Consider the following 16,191-nt stretch of genomic DNA (forward strand, 5'->3'; position numbering starts at 1 on the left):
TTTCAGTATATGTCCTAACAGGGGCCCAGAGTTTGGCCTAGTGGTAGAGTGCTTGTCTAGAATATGTCCTAACGGAAGCTGATCTGCCGATTCTGTGCCTGTGTCATGGGGGACCTACTCTTCCAAGTAATGAAAAACAAGTACCTTCATTGTGTTCCCACACAAGCCCCTGGCTACAGTGTGAATTTACTTAAATCAAGGGAAGGGAAGAGAAGGGAAGGATGTTGAGGCTAATTGTGTAATCATACATGAAAGTGCACATTAACTTACTTGAAAAAAATTCACATTTATTTACTGTCAAACCGTGTTAAACTTTACACTGGATATTAGTGATGGGCTCATTATTAACAGGTTTACACAAAGGGATGAAAAGAAAAGCAGAATTTTGCCAAAACCATTTACATTTTCATTAGAACTTTATCATAAAATAAATTAATTGCTAAATATAGGCTGAAAGAATATGGAAGAGTAATATTTGTGTTTTATTTTTATTTTTTTTTAAAAAAAGGATAGGCACCTTTTGTTCACTAGAAAGTTTGTGAGCAGTGCCCAGTGCTTGCTTCGCCCACTGTTCCAGAATAAACAGGGGGTAGATAATATACCATCTTCCCTAGATTTTACCACGTTTACGCAAGGCATGGTAGAACTGGCTTCAAAAAGTTTTTACCCATAAAACACATTCTTTTGGCAATAAGAAATTTAAATGTAAGGGAAAAAAAAAACCCAAAAGACTAACTGGTCAAAGCAGAACACTGTACACAGTGGGGGGAAAAAAAGGGGGGAGGGAACGGTAGAACTCACCATGACAAAGTATAAGGAAAAAACAAAAACAAAAAAACCATTTTGTAACATATGTGCAACCAAGAGCTTTTCACAAGATTTCCTTTGAACTCTTTTAAAATTATTTTAATGACAATTATATCTCAGTTGGACACAAATGTATTTTATTTTACCCTAGCAATAGAACAAAATATAATTTCTTTAGCCATTTTTCATGAGAATAGTTCATTGTACAGTTGAGGAAACATATGAAATAAGGCCTGTGGCTTGATTGCTAGTGGTTAAACATGTTTTCAATCTTTGCCTTAATGTAAAAGGTTTGCAGGGAACTGCAAACATGCAGAATATCTCTCCTGCTTTTCCAAGTCTTGTCAGGAACAGTAAGGTACAGTAAATTTGTCCCACAGGATCTTAAAGCCTACGTCTTGTATATAATACAATGCAGGCCTACAAAAATGGTGCAGCCATATGTACAAACTTAGTTCACAGACTGCTGCAGTAAAATGGCTGGAAAGGTCTGTTTTGCTTCTCACAATTCCTCTACACAGCAGCAGAATCTTAAAATACCTGGTTGGCATCTCTTTTCTTTGTAACAAATAATTCATTTTAGTATACTCTTTGTATATACAAAGTTTTTGTATGTTTTATAAAAAAAATCACCGCAAGGTTCAGTCCTCTTTTTTTTGTTGTTGTTTTTTTCTCTCTTTCTTTTCTTTTTTATACACTGGAGAGGACCACGATTCAACAGAGCCATCTCTTCAAGCAGAGTTGGAGGAAACTTCATGGGACCAAGGGAATCTTTATTTATTTATTAATACTTGCATGTGGCCCTTGGAATAGCTGTACTATTAGAGACTGGTCACCAGCTGCATCTGTCCTTCCCTAACATCCCCTTCTGGGATACAGCCTTCTTTGTTAATGGGAATTATATAACCATCACTATTGCCCCTGCTGATCTGGTAGCACATCTGAAGCTGATGGCCAGCTCCAAGGTTTGGCATACTTTTATAGTAAATGTCCTCATTCTCACTCCTCCGAGAGGGAGAGAGGTCTTCTTCCATGTCGGGGCTGCTCTCCGGATAGGGAGAGTCTCTAAGATTGGGCATGCTTGTATAAAGAGAGTCTCTGTTGGGGGACTGTAGGTGATCCTCAACCTCTGCTGTCAGCTGGGAGACATAGCTGTCGGTTCCCTCAGCCTTCATTTTCTTCTGGGGTTGGTACAGAAGGGAGTGAGTCCGCTGAGGAATGAGTGGTGCCTCAAGTTCTTTGTGATGGAGCTCCAGCCCTGGGTTGTCCCCGTGCATTAAAGATGATGTGTCTGCCACAATCGCATCATCTTCACTGCTGCTTCCTCCAATCACGGCTTTCACAGGCAGCGTGAGATCCAGGTTGTGAGTTTTGCTGCTGCCCCGCAGGTTGTTGTGCACTAATTCTGAAATGATCATTTTCTCAAAAGCAGTATCATTCAGACTCAGTCCACAGTCCACGACTTGCACACTATCATTATAGTCCCCTTTGCGCAGTGAGTAGCTGTTGTTAAAATTACCATTTAGCGGTAGAGTATCCATGGCACTTGTATCCCTGGCATTGTTCAGTGAATGTCCTGAAACAGAAAAGGGGGCGTTACCATTACTGCTGCTGTTCTTTTCCACAGAAACTTTCTTTCTTTCGTACAAAACTTTTTTTTTAATGTCGTTCAGGACAAAGTTGTATTTGAAAGCTAACGCTTGAACAATGCCCGACTTTCCCGCATTCCCAACTGTAAACAGTTGCAACCCCTTAGGTTAACAGAAAAAGTGTTAAAAAATAAAACTGTTTTCCAGGGAGGTTAATAGCATACAGAATATTATCAATTTGGAGGAGACAGCAGTTACTAATGGATTGGTAAAATCTCTTGATGTTCTTTACAAAAGAAGACTTCACTCCATGCCCTTGCATAGGTAATGCAAAGCAATTCATTAGTGACATTTACATTTTAAGGTACAAGACTATGGTTGTTAAAAATAAAATTAACAGAATTTGTCCTAAACAACACTAAATTAAAAAAGAATAAGTCACATACAGAACCGAAAGGTAAATGTACAACATAAACCCACATAACTGGCAAGCAACTTTTTAAACAACATTCTAACATTTCCTTTTTCTGGAGATGACATTAAAAAAAAAAAGGAATGAAAAAAAATGGACAGATACAAAGAATTCATGTTCCACAGAGACAGCCATCTTTCATACTGACTGGACCAGGGGCCCAACAAGCACCATCCAACAACACGATAGACAGCAGGTGGAATGACTCACTTTGGACAACTCACATCATGTCTGTCTGCTCAGGCTATCTGGCCTAAGAGTAGCTGATATATAAAAGAAAGTAAAATGATTTATTGTAACATGATGAAGAATTTCTAAGCTTCTCAGCAACTTAGTCAGAGCAAGGGTTCAACAAATTAGATTATCAGCAAATAGCAGCCTTTCCTTTTTGTTTAATATTTCTTATTGTTTTGAGCTCCTTTGGAACTAATAAGCTCTCTAATAGCAATGGCCCCAGGCTCCTAAGGGTCAGTCTGCCTGCAGCCCTGCAGTCTGCATCAGCCACAGTGACAGTACCGAATGAACCAGCAGAGTCTCTCATACAAGACTGGCCCAAAGATATACCATGGGCATGGAAATCAAACGCAGAAATGTGAGAGATTTCTTAAGTATGGGTCACGGAAATTAAACAAGAATAGATATTAACTATGGAATGGGAGAAGAGTGTCAGTTCTTAATCTAACATTTTTATTTCTAAAAGAATGAAAGATTGGATACATCTGCTTGAGATATGAAAAGAGGTTCAGAAGGAAATAAAAACATGGTAACATGCTCTACTTGATTCAGAATTGTATTTACAACAGACACATAAACATGTAAACTGAGACGTCACAGTACTTGTTAAGCAAAATTTTTAAAAAAGGAGAAAGAGAAAATTATAAATGGTCTGCATGATGGAAAGTTACGTTATTCATTCTCAAAATCCTGGAAGAAAAAAAATCACTTGTCTACCAACAGGTCTGTTAACCAAAAAATAAAAACTTAAAAAAAAAAAAAAAAAAGAATGAAGTGATGTTATTTGAAATGAGAAACTGACCACTGTGAGGCTGCTGCATTTTATGCAAGGCTTGGAGGAGTTTAGGAAAAGTAGTTCTTGGAAAAGAATAGGAAATTTCCCTTTTTTTAGCGCTCACTCCACTCTTAAAGCTGCAGATATCCTAGAAAACTCAAATTTCAGGAAAAAAAATAATTCCATCTGGCACAAACTTCATGAACAATAAACATGATAAGTGTTGGCATTAGTAGATTTGGAAATATGGTGGGAGAGTATGATAATTTGTTACTTATATTCTTTTAAAACCCTGAACAAACTACAGATGAGAAATTGGCAATTCAATTTAGGGCATGCTCCATGTGTCGACACAATGAAGTTATAGTAATTGCTTGGAAGGTTTCCTTTAGCTTGTCTACCACATCTTCTATTTTGTAAATTCAGGTGTGCCACAATCAGCGTAAGATATAACATCAGAAAACATTTGGCACTTTAAGTTATAAAGGACATATAAAAACAAGCTAACATTTATTTCCTCTTTAGAGAGAATCAATCTTAAACAGATTTTCATTGTTATCTTTAAATAAATGTAATAAATATTACATAAAATATAGGCAAATATAATCCAAAAAGTGTTTTGTAGGATATACTGCAGATTTAAGACTTCTTTGTTTTGAAGAGGCATCTTTTTTTTTTTTTTTCTGCCCAAGTTCAGGTAATTCACTTGAAGATTTTTCCACAGCCTGTAGCAAGATTACTGTGGGGATGCAGAAATGATCAGTCAACTATTAAAGCATTTGGCTGACAGTATTTCAAGCTTTAAGGAGCAAATTATTTCAGCATTGCATGTACTTAAGAATGGACAGAATTTGCTACAGACCTCTATTACTGACAAAGGTAGTACACTTCCATGTACTGAGTTGGAATTGGGAAACATTTTATTTGCAAATTGTGAACCACTTGCCCGCTGAGTCTATTTCATGACTGCTAGTTATGTATTGATTGTGCCCATTAAAAATCATGCTGAAAAAATTTACATTTGATAGGCAAAGTTAAGTTTTACTCCCATACTTGTCTCTCTGTAGGTTGCTAGAGGGAAGCATAAGGAAAGTAAGAAAACAAGAGAATGAAAAGAGAAGCTGCAGTTACGTTAAAAATAATTTTAAGAAAAAAACAAAAAAAAAGGAAACAAAGTTTTGCGTTTTAGTTGCAAATAACATTCACAAATATTACTATGGTAGTAACTATATTATCTTCTACCAAAACCTTAAAAATTCTATTTATTAATGTTAAAATGTTTTCTCAATTAGCTTTTAGAAAACACAGTAAATAGGTTAGTGACTATCACTACCCCTCCCCCAGTTTTTAAAAGAAAAAAAAATAGATACAAACTGACTAAAATGAACTTAATCTCAAATTTCCTTAGGAAGAAAGAAAAACTACCATAAAGCTGCACTATACTATAGTTCTGTTTTATTGATAATACTGAATGTGTTTTTCTACATCCAACATCCAAATTATCTGTATTAGCTAGTTCATTCAAGAAGCAAATTTTGTCAGCAAGCTTTCGAGTCAACTGAACAATATATTATATAGATTGGATACCTCTAAGTGATATAAATCTTGATGATGGGCTCTCGGACCATGTGATGTCAGTCCTGTAATAATATATTAAGATTTATGCCACCTGTGTTAAAAACATGGATAATTATTGTAAATACTGTCATGACTGAGTTTGTACTATAATATAGTGCAGTTTTAGAAGCCTGGCATGGGAAATACCATATTTTTTTAAACTAAGAAACCAAGGATGTAATTATAAAAGGTATATTGGCAACTTGAATATTTTTAGAAACAGGGCTCTGTTTAGCATAAAGAAAGGTAGTTTTCTTTGTAAGTATAAGCACACCTGGTGAGTTAAATACAGGAGCTGAAGGGGCATTACATACAACTGTTTCAGCGAGCAATGTGTTATAAGGGTTGTTAGTGCCGTGGGGTCGAAGAAGAGGGTTTGTTAGTAGGTAATTGCCAGTCATTCCTAAAGCAAAACAAAACAAACAAAACAAACAAAAAAAACAAAGAAATACATCAGTTCTTTTATTTCAGTATTACAGTTTCAATCTTTCTTTTTCTCTTTCTTAATTTATTGGGTTAGTGGACAAATTGGCAATGGGAATCCTGCTGAAATATTCTGACTGTATTTGAACTACTAATTTGAAAGAAAAAGGGGAGCGGGCAGTTAAATTCCAGTAATTCACAGGTGCTTTCTAAGTCCCCCAAGTAAACACCTGCAGAGGATGACATTTACTAATTTATACAAAATCACTGTTAAACAAAAATGGCAATTAAATGCATAGAGAGCAACATTATGTTTCAAGATGTTACTGCTTAATATTAAAACTTAACCTCTGAGGCCCAGAAGAGGGAATCTCAAACTTTCAGATTTACAGGTGTGGGATTATCCCTTATGAAAACATCTGTGATCATACCAACTTTGATACAAGCAAAAGGAAAACAACTTTCACAAACATGTAAAAATTATGACACACTGCTTAAAGCTTCACTTAGTAAATGCAAAAGCGTACATGCTCAGGGAAAAAAAAAAACAAACTATGGAACATGAATTATTAGACCATAACAAAGTCTACAATAAAAACATTTTTGCTCTATCCTCTCATTTGCCAGGTTTGAAAAGTTGAGTTGGGTAATTCATTTAACATTTGTTAGCCATCCTCACAGAATTATGAAAACACATCAAAGCAATGAAATAAAAAGTTTCATACATTGTAACTGGTAAATTGCCAGTCTTTTCTTATTGATCATGTTTTGCAAAACTAATGTAATTTCATTAATGATATTTAAAAATTCAGACTGGTTTTGATGCTATAAATACTCTTTAATTTTAAACCAGTCTTACCAGAATAACATTCAAAATTCAAAATATCTTTAATATTTCCTTGTAGTAAACCTTAACTTTTATAAATTGGCCCAAACTAGAAATGTCAGATGAACAATCTTTCCAAAGATTCTACAAGGTAACGTAATTTTTTTCATAATGGGTTATTTATGAAGGCCTTAGGAATACCTACGACACATGTATTTGTGCCTAAAACTTTGCTAAATTATTTCATTTCCCAGCATATTTTATGAATTATACTAATTTATGTACCCATTTAAAGTTGCCAGTATAGACAAGTCAAACAATATGGAAAAAAGTTATTTATAAAGTAAAGCTTATAAAGCTCCTATGTACTCAAATTTTGTCAGTGAAGATTTACTATAAATGATTTAGTATCATTTATTTAAAAAATATAAAAAGATCTTTTGCACCTTTGGTGAAATGGCATTGTTTTATATATGAATTATGCTAATTACACTGCTGTTTAAAGAAAAAAATTATGAATGTATAGTTAGGAGAGTAAATAGTTATTAACTAGGAAAAATGATTTAATCTGTGACAGGTGTTTAATAATTATTTTCATGGTTAGTGTGCCTTATCCTTTTAGAAGTGTATTTTTTGCATTATATTACAGAGTAATATGAGCTTATATGTACTTTAGTAAGTAATGATAAAAGATGACTCAATAGATTGAAGCAATTGTAATATAAATGTGTAAGAGCAAAGTTCAGCGTTTTTCTAAGAATCATTCTAAGCTAGCAAAAAGTACAAACTTTATATTTTATTAATTTTCCTAATAACTGACCTTGATTAAGTGTTGAAGTGCTATTGATGTCACCTGAGATAAAAGAAGATTCAGATTGTTTTCTCACAGTGTCATTCCACATCCTCCTTATACGACTCTATTAATATAAAATAGCAAGACAGATAGGTTATGTTACGTTTTTCCCAAGCTTATCTTATTAAAAAACACAACTACCTACCCAATGTGTGTAGGATTATCACTTGGTAAAGAATGTGTGGTTTCTGGTCTAAATCTAGTCATCTATACTATACTGTTGGCTTCTCAAATAAGGAGTATTTAATCTTCCACTCTTAAAAACGTGTTCTTTTGTCATCTTTTTTTTTAAAGTGGAAATGACTTTTTTCGGCAAATGTTTTATGAGTGTCCACCATGATGAGCACTGAGCACTTTTTCTTGACTTCTTAAGGAATTCCTTAAGTAACATCTCAAGGACATATTTAAGAAGAAATTAAAACAAAAAAATAACCCCCAAAAGCTAGGATTTACTACCTAGATCATTATAATGAGGAAACAATTAGTGTATCTAAACAGAACATGTCTCAGCAGGCTTTCTATAAATAAGGTTAATTAAGGATTCTGTCAAAGTCTTTGTTACCTGTGTGCCAGAGGAATACCGAGCACTGGTTCTGGTGGTTGATGCCTTCACAGAGCTGTGGGGGCTCTCAGTTGGGAGACCGCCACAGCAGTACGAGTGTCTGAAGCACTTGCCATATTCTTTTCGTACCTGAATTGAATAATCAAAGTACCAAGGGATTAACATGAGCATATTTGTTTCTCTCCATCTCTCTCTAATTAAAGGAACAGGAAAGATAACTGAGAAGAATTAAATTCTACTATGACACATCTATGGTGAAAAGAAATAAGATCTGTTGAAACAATAATCAGAGAAGAGTTATCTATTCTGACTGGCTAGTATGATCTTTAAAAATTGGCATGATGTCTGGAAATACTTTGGGCACAGTAATTATCACTATGACAGCAATGTATTTAACCGTTGATTCTACCTATATATTTAGTAACTCTTGTGTTTTAGGATAGAAAAAAAAATTGGACAAAACTTTAGTAGTTCTCTTGTCTCACTGCATATACCCAACCTGTAATTCAGTTATTTATGTTTCATATGCTTCACTTTCCTTTTAGGTAGGTAAATACATAATCCTCTTTAAATAGATTGCATATTTTGTGAGTAGCCTCAGTATAATGACAAGACTCCTTTGGCAAAGGAAAAAAAAGAAGGGGGGAATACTTTGATATATTTGACAATCATTAGCACTATTTTTCTTATTTACTACTATGTCTAGCTGTATCATTTGGTAGAGTCTAAGGTGCTATTCACTTCATCAGCACACAACAGAACTGTTTACACAGTTTCCATTCTCATTAATAAGCTACCCATGTAATTTTCCTTTTCCCCTAAAGCTGGGATATATGAATAGATAGATAAATTGTTAAGTCTGAAAAGAAGTTTAAACCAACCTTTAAAAAATGAAGCCAAAATAACTTTTAAAAAAGGCCCTATAACTTATAAGGGGAGGAAGATGGGATGTTGGATATTAGCAGATGAATATAATATTGCTTTGTAGATTAGAGGCAGGCTTTGAAACTGCAAAACAAGAAAATTTAGTAAGGAAACTTTCCTTTTTTCCCTTAACAGATTCAGCATTCAAAGTTCTTTCCCTCTCACACTTCTATGTTATCTGCCAGCAAAGTCTAAGACTTTGACACTCTCTGAAAAGTAAGAAAAGTCACTAGATGATCTTAAGAATCTAAGTACACTTGCATAGTTATCTTCCTGGCTTCAGTTAAATGTACCTATAAGAACAAAGAACCATGTGGTTGAGCTTTCAGGGTATTTTCTTAGTCTAAATATGGTCATTTAAGCAGCAAGAAACATGATTTTAATTCAACCATTTTTTCTGTTATATTCCTAACAATCTACTCTGGCAGCATCCAATAATAAGATATATCTAAGACCGAGTAGAACATGTTCAAAAAAAGTGTGACAGGATCATCTTAAAACATGGTTGTCAATGTATACACCATAGTAAAAATCTCCTATTCAATCAATACATATAACTATATAAAGAAATACTGATGACTTCACCCCTTTTCTGTCAAGTCTTTTCTTCATATCAGACATGTATGGCCAAATTCCAGTAGTTTTGAATTTTATAATCCTATGCATATAGAATTATAGAATCCTATGCATATATGCTTGCATATAGAATGCCCATTTACATAAGATATATGTAAAAAAATCTATTGTAACTACTCAGGTTTTCCCTGTGTAATGCTTAGAAAGTTAAAAGTTCGTTCTGATTAAATAGCACATGATACCTCACACAAAATTTTTCTACACATTTAATGGCTATTAACTGCTCTGAAATGCAGTATAACCAAGACAATGGCAATCAAAATGGTATTTTATCCAAATAATACCCTCCGGTGTTGGTTTTGCCTAATGCCTATATTGCTGTGAATGTACATTATCTGTCAGTATTGCACATTCCACTGTCATTATCTCAAAATTATAGCTTATTCAGAACTGATGGAAGTAACAACACTATCATCTTGTCAGGACTGAAAACATAATAGTTTTCACTTTCACAATTCTATTTCTCTGTTCAATTTAGTGACCAACTAGTAATAACAGAATAAAAAGACTACACATTAGATGCGCAGACAAAGAAAGAATGATACCTTGTGAAAGGCATAAGAATTTTAAATTTAAAGGGCACCTCACTGATTCTTTTAGTTTTACCTCTTGCTACAGATGAACTTTTTCTTCTTCAAATGTAATCTTTCAATTATTTGTGCTGACTTTACTTACCTGGAAATCAGGACAAAAATAGTAAAATGTGTTGCACTACACTACAAGGTTTTAAACTTCTAAAACTACTCAAGAAAGCAATATTAATATTAACTCTGGTGCTTTTTATAAAGATTTTATTAACACTGATTTTTACATCATATTTTCAAAAGTCATGTTTAACAAACAAGTATACAAGAAGGGAATCAATGTGCAATCACTGGCACATAGATTTTAGAACATTATTAAAATTAAGTTGAGGGTTTGTATATCAGATACATATTAATCTATAATAAAACATTATGTCTATAGGGTATATATCCCATCATAGATTTTTATGTCTATATAGTTATGTTTATATCTTCAAGATCATGTCCATAACCCTGAGTACCCAAATACTAAGGACTTCTGGTACTTTTTAAAAGTAATATTATTCATTCCTTATGTTCAGTTTCATTTTGGAACCAAGACCAAATTTAAGTATTTTTTTAACCTTGGATACCCTGTGTAAAAATTTTATAGCATAACTAGCAAAGAAGAAATCTTAACATTATCTCGTTTATAAAATTCCCAAAGTAAGATCTAAAAGATGAAAGGTTCTGTCCAATTTCATATGCAAAGTTTGACTTTCCAGATGGTATTAAAATTAATTTATGATTAATGTATGATGCCACTTAGCAATATGCCAGCTGTAACTTAAGTCTCCTCTAACATATCTATTATTTTCAAACCAAAGAATAACCAAACTGAGCTCTGAGGGGTTTCCATTCACTTACTTTCTTTTGGAGAGCACAGTGGAAGATGAAAATGAACACTCCCTGGAAAGCATTAAAGATGGTGAAGAGATATGCCATCACAATAGTCTCCTCATTAATAAAAAGCAACCCAAATGACCAGGTTAGGCCAAGAAGACACAGAAGAGCAAACGCGCCAAGCACCCAAGACCTGAAAAAATAAAGTGAACTTTTTGAACAGGTTCCATGAGAGAAAAACAGTTATTCCCGCTTATTTATTAACATATCAGTAGTAGCAGATGACTTTCTCTATGTTCACATTCAAATTCAACAGCATTTTGGATTTAACCTTTCACTGATTAAGAAAGAACAACAGCATTTAGTACTGCAGCCTCCAGTGAAAACAGCAACAGCAGGTATGACCTTTTCTTAGTCCAGAATAAACCAGTATCAAATGCAAGGTGTAAAATATCCCCCATGACTTTCTTATCTTTTAGTGAAAGCAAATTAAAGTGTTCTTAATTAGTCTACTTCTATTTTTATTCCTGTGATGTACTCATATGGCACTAAACAATGTGACACATACAGAAAGGTTAAATGGCAGATAACCACTTAGTACCTAAACTCAGAGTCTAGGAAACTAGTCTTAGATGAGCCTATGATTGTTTAACTAAAGCATGAAGAAGCCTAGCTGAAATGAGATAAAAACATGAGAACAACTTCAAAATAAAATAATTTTGGAGATTTCATCATGAATAGCTTAAGGAGAAAAGAACTGCAGAAAATAGGACGGAATGAGAAGGGTCTAAAGGTCAGTGCATTCCATGTCTAACTAATGATCTTACTTGATAAATGGCTTATTATCTTCATAGCTAGAAAGCATTATAAGCAGAAAAGAGAAACAAAATTATTAGACAGAATTAAAATAGAAAGTAATAAGAAAGCATTTATATATTTTATAAATTAGTCAAAATTAAGAAGTCAAAATGCACAAGCAAGCAATTAAAAACAAAGGCATATTATTGTTTAAAATACCATACCAAATCAGATATCCCAAAATAATTACAAAAAGTAAGGGCAATTCATGATACTGACGGATTTGTAAAAATATAAGTCATGCCATAAATTTGTTAATGTAGGATTCTACCTTACCCAGGTAAGTCCGTATTATAGTAGCCATCACAAACACGGTAATTACTGGTGTAGATGAGAAGACAGAAAGAGGAAAAGGAAGAAAAGAGAGAGATGCTAAAGATTAGCTCTCTCTTTTACCATGCAACATGCAATGAAGCTGGCACTAACCTATCGAATACATCTACTTTTTCTAAAAAAAAAACTTCACCCTTACTATCTATCTGCCATTTTTTAATTAAAAAATAGTAGTACTTCTTTTACAATCTCATTTAACCAAAACTTAAATACCTCCTCGAATTCTAAATTAAGACTCATTTTAAAAATTCTGAAAATACACCGATAAGATGATTTAATGAATCAATAGCTATCAACTTTTCACTACTTAGCAAATAGCTAATAACTATAGCATTTTTCTACAGATAGAATATTTAGTTTTTATTCAACAATGAAATAAAGATTTGTTTAACTAATATGAAAGCAACAAATAATCTTAAGTTAATAGTAATAACAGAGGCATTAGGTGAAGAACTGCTCAAAATACTTAAATCGGAAAAAGCAATTTAACAAAATAAACTTAATTTGATCTTATCAGCCATGCAAATAGGAATTTCACTTTGAACTACATTTTAAATTTAAATGAAACTGCTACAGTGAGAGGGAATTTCCATAAAGCCACTGAACCTTTTTTTTTTCATTCTAGATGACCAAGACAAAAATTATTACCTAAATTTTATCAATAGCTATATCACAGCCAGACTTAAAATTTCATTCTGAATAATCCCTATATTTAGCAGAAGGCAGAACTGCCTGTGTTTCCTGTGGAGATAACTTTTACTTAGCTGGTCAAGTATTACAATTAAATAAGAAATACTTACTTAATGTTTTCCAACCTGCTAGAATCTGGTTTCAAAGTGTTTGAGTGCTTCACCATTTTGCACAGTGTGATCACCAAGAAGATTATATTTAGCTGTTGAAAGAAAAGGATGAGGTCATGACAAACAAAGAGCAGAATCTATTTTTGAAACTGTATTTAATGAATTATTGCAGTTATGTCAGTAACATGCAAAGGGTAAAAGCCGATGCAATGATCCAGTTTAGTCTATGTATACATATTTTAAAAAGTTGACTCTGTATGATCAATTCTTTAATAGCTCATTTGACATGAAATTACAATTGCATTAAGTCAGGATCCTGTGGTAATGGTTAAATAAATTAGACAATCTAAATTAGTTTCTTTAGCTACATGTACTCCAGGGACTAAAAGTCATCTAAATGGAAAGACTAGAGTCTGAAAAGGGATGTTTACATCATACAACTTGTAATAGAAAAATTGTTGGCTTTAGAACCTAAGACAAGGGTAAAAGGCAAGCTCTTGATTTTGATTAAATAAAATAAAATGTATGAAAATTGTTCACTGATAATATAAGGTAGACTTTCACTCATATATATGTACTTTTTATTTAATTATTCAAAGCCATGAATCCTATTCTTCTGTAGCTCAATATATGGTAGTTGGTAAACTCTAACAAGAAGACTGAGTCTTTTAGCTGTATGGGACAAAAAAAAAACCACAAGCACATGTAAACCCCAGGAAGGGACTAAGAATAAAATAAAATAAACAAAAGAAGCTGGGATGTTTTGATTGAGGTTGGCAATTAATTCTCAATAAATGTTATCAAGAGCTTTGTACCACCTAATATATTTTCAGAAAAGGACCCATTGTATATAGAGAAGATTTCAATTTCTTGGTGGCTAATAATCAACATATCATTGTTACAATAATATGATCCTTTTGAATGAGTGAAAATGCCATGTGATCAAATGACATCATTATTGTATTCATTCATCACCATTTCTGATTTTATAATTAGGAGACATTATACAGGGCAATAAATTAAAATTTTTCAAGCCCATCTTAGTGATGAGTTTGGGAACAGATCAAATGCTTTAAGCTGTTTAACATTTTGTCTACTGTGCCTTATTACTTCTCTTACATGTAATATTTCCTCTTAGAAAATAAAATGAGGTTAATGGGCCTAACTTGCAAGTGCTGGAAATTAACATTCTGTCTTTAAACCTGACTTACTTAAGGACAAAAGTAGTTTTTTGTTTTAAAGTGCCTAAAGTTAATTTTATTTGAAAAAAAAACTTTTCTAGTGAAAAAAATTACAGAAATATTTTGCTGTTATCTTTTAGATTACTCCAGATGATTAAGATGAGAATATGTGTGTATGTATGTTAGAAAACGATGTATTTCACCCACCAAATGCATGACTGATCTGCTGCTCTGAACGATGATGTACTCAATTTATTGTGGATATTTAATACAAATTCTGCCTCTGAGAAATTCACAGACTTATACATTATTCAGTAAAGACTAATTTTTTAAATTTTAATTCAATTTTTTTTATTGTCAAAGTAAGGAGTTAGAGTCATGTAAGTCAGGTAATGAAAACATTGTTTAATCTCTTCCCTTGTTTTTCCTGTTTTCCCCTCCTGACTCCACTCTCCGACAAATTGTATAGTTCATTTTCAACATACTGAGATTAGTTTTCTAAAATATAGTAAAACATACATCTTTTTCTCAAAAAGACAAGATCAATTGCACATTGACCAGAAACATTTTTAATAGATAAAGAAAACTCTAAATATCCTAAAACAAACCAAAATCAGGGTAAAATAAATTAAATTATTACTCTCAGGTAATGTAACCTGTTTTACAAAATCAGTGAAAATCCTTAATCATCTTTCTTTTTAAATGTTCTGACAGAAGCACTTATTTCGTTATTCAAAACTTCTAGATGTGAGGCTGTTTCTTCCTTTCTAAGTATTTTTGTTACTATTTCATTACCTCAGGAATGAAATAGTACTAGTTGAGAAATATTATAACATATGTTACTAATTTTATATATACTAAGTACATATGATATGTTACACATACTACATGTAAAATTATAAGTACAGAAAGTGAATGTATGGAGAAACTACAGATATGTAAGTTATGCTATTAAAAAATGATCAAGAAGTCTTAAAAGTTTCTGAGTCTAATAAACTCACCGAACACTTTTTAATGAACCAACTCAGATATACCTTAGCAGCTATTTGAGTAGGGACATCTTTCAATAAAACTGAAATAATAAAATGAAATCTATTTTTATAGACAAAATTGAGGCTGAAATATGATGAAGGTATTTTTTCCTACTTAAGATTGTAGAGTAGGCAAGTAAAATGCAGTGCAGAAAATGTTATTCCATATATATATTTTAAAGTAGACATTAGATCACTTGTCCCCTTCTGTTGTTCCCATCTGAGTTTTTTTCAAAATTGTATGAGTTGAAAATAATGCTTTCTTTTAATTATAGATTGCAAATTCAGAAAATATATGTAATTTTAGATGCAAGTGGCCAAGCAGCACTTTTATGACTAGTTTATGAATTAGTGAGATGAGCTAAATAATCTTTGCCAACATACACTGCTGAGATCCACTATTCTGTGATCTAGCTCCATAGCCTAATATTGCCAAATAAAATTAAACAATGTATTCAATCCAGAGAAAGATCCACTAGAGCTATATATTTTTTATAATAAGTATTCTGCAAAGAATAATCCAATATATTACATGACTAGATAGTAAATGAATGAAAGATAAATAACAATGTATAAAATACCACCTCAGAGAAGTCCTGACACACATAATCTGTATATTCTTCCAATAACTGCCCACATGGTGGGCAGAGTTAACTATGTCTCCACGTGGAAAATAAGGGGCAGGCAAACATCAGCAACTGGCCAAGACAACTTGTCCTAGTTGCCAATAATAGCTCATTGGGTAAGTTCCAAAGCTGTTTATAACAAACAAACAGACAACAACAATAACAACAAAAAAAAACAAACTTGCACATAAAAACTACAGACAAGGTGAATATTGTTCAAACATCTACGGTTAAATCA

General features: G+C 32.9%; 1 protein-coding gene across 5 annotated transcripts in view; it reads right to left on the bottom strand.

Annotated features, from left to right (window-relative positions):
• Positions 1 to 213: 213 nt before the first annotated feature.
• The window catches only part of Adgrl2 (adhesion G protein-coupled receptor L2), a 184,415-nt gene continuing 168,437 nt past the window's right edge, over positions 214 to 16,191 (bottom strand). For 2 of the 5 annotated variants that reach the window (XM_090334542.1, XM_090334541.1), the window contains 5 exons: positions 13,116 to 13,207; positions 11,149 to 11,317; positions 8,159 to 8,287; positions 7,564 to 7,660; positions 214 to 2,383 (listed from right to left, as the gene is read on the bottom strand). In XM_090334542.1, coding sequence (XP_090190668.1) covers positions 1,629 to 2,383; positions 7,564 to 7,660; positions 8,159 to 8,287; positions 11,149 to 11,317; positions 13,116 to 13,207 — 1,242 coding nt within the window. In that variant the 3' untranslated portion in view covers positions 214 to 1,628. Of the gene's footprint in view, positions 2,384 to 5,463; positions 5,547 to 5,768; positions 5,898 to 7,563; positions 7,661 to 8,158; positions 8,288 to 11,148; positions 11,318 to 12,258; positions 12,304 to 13,115; positions 13,208 to 16,191 lie in introns of those variants that run through there. The other 3 variants (XM_090334540.1, XM_090334543.1, XM_090334544.1) reach the window with 3 other exon arrangements.

This window comes from Megascapheus bottae, chromosome 6 (assembly GCF_031878675.1).
Source record: "Megascapheus bottae isolate mThoBot1 chromosome 6, mThoBot2.hap1, whole genome shotgun sequence".
NCBI lineage: Eukaryota > Metazoa > Chordata > Mammalia > Rodentia > Geomyidae > Megascapheus > Megascapheus bottae.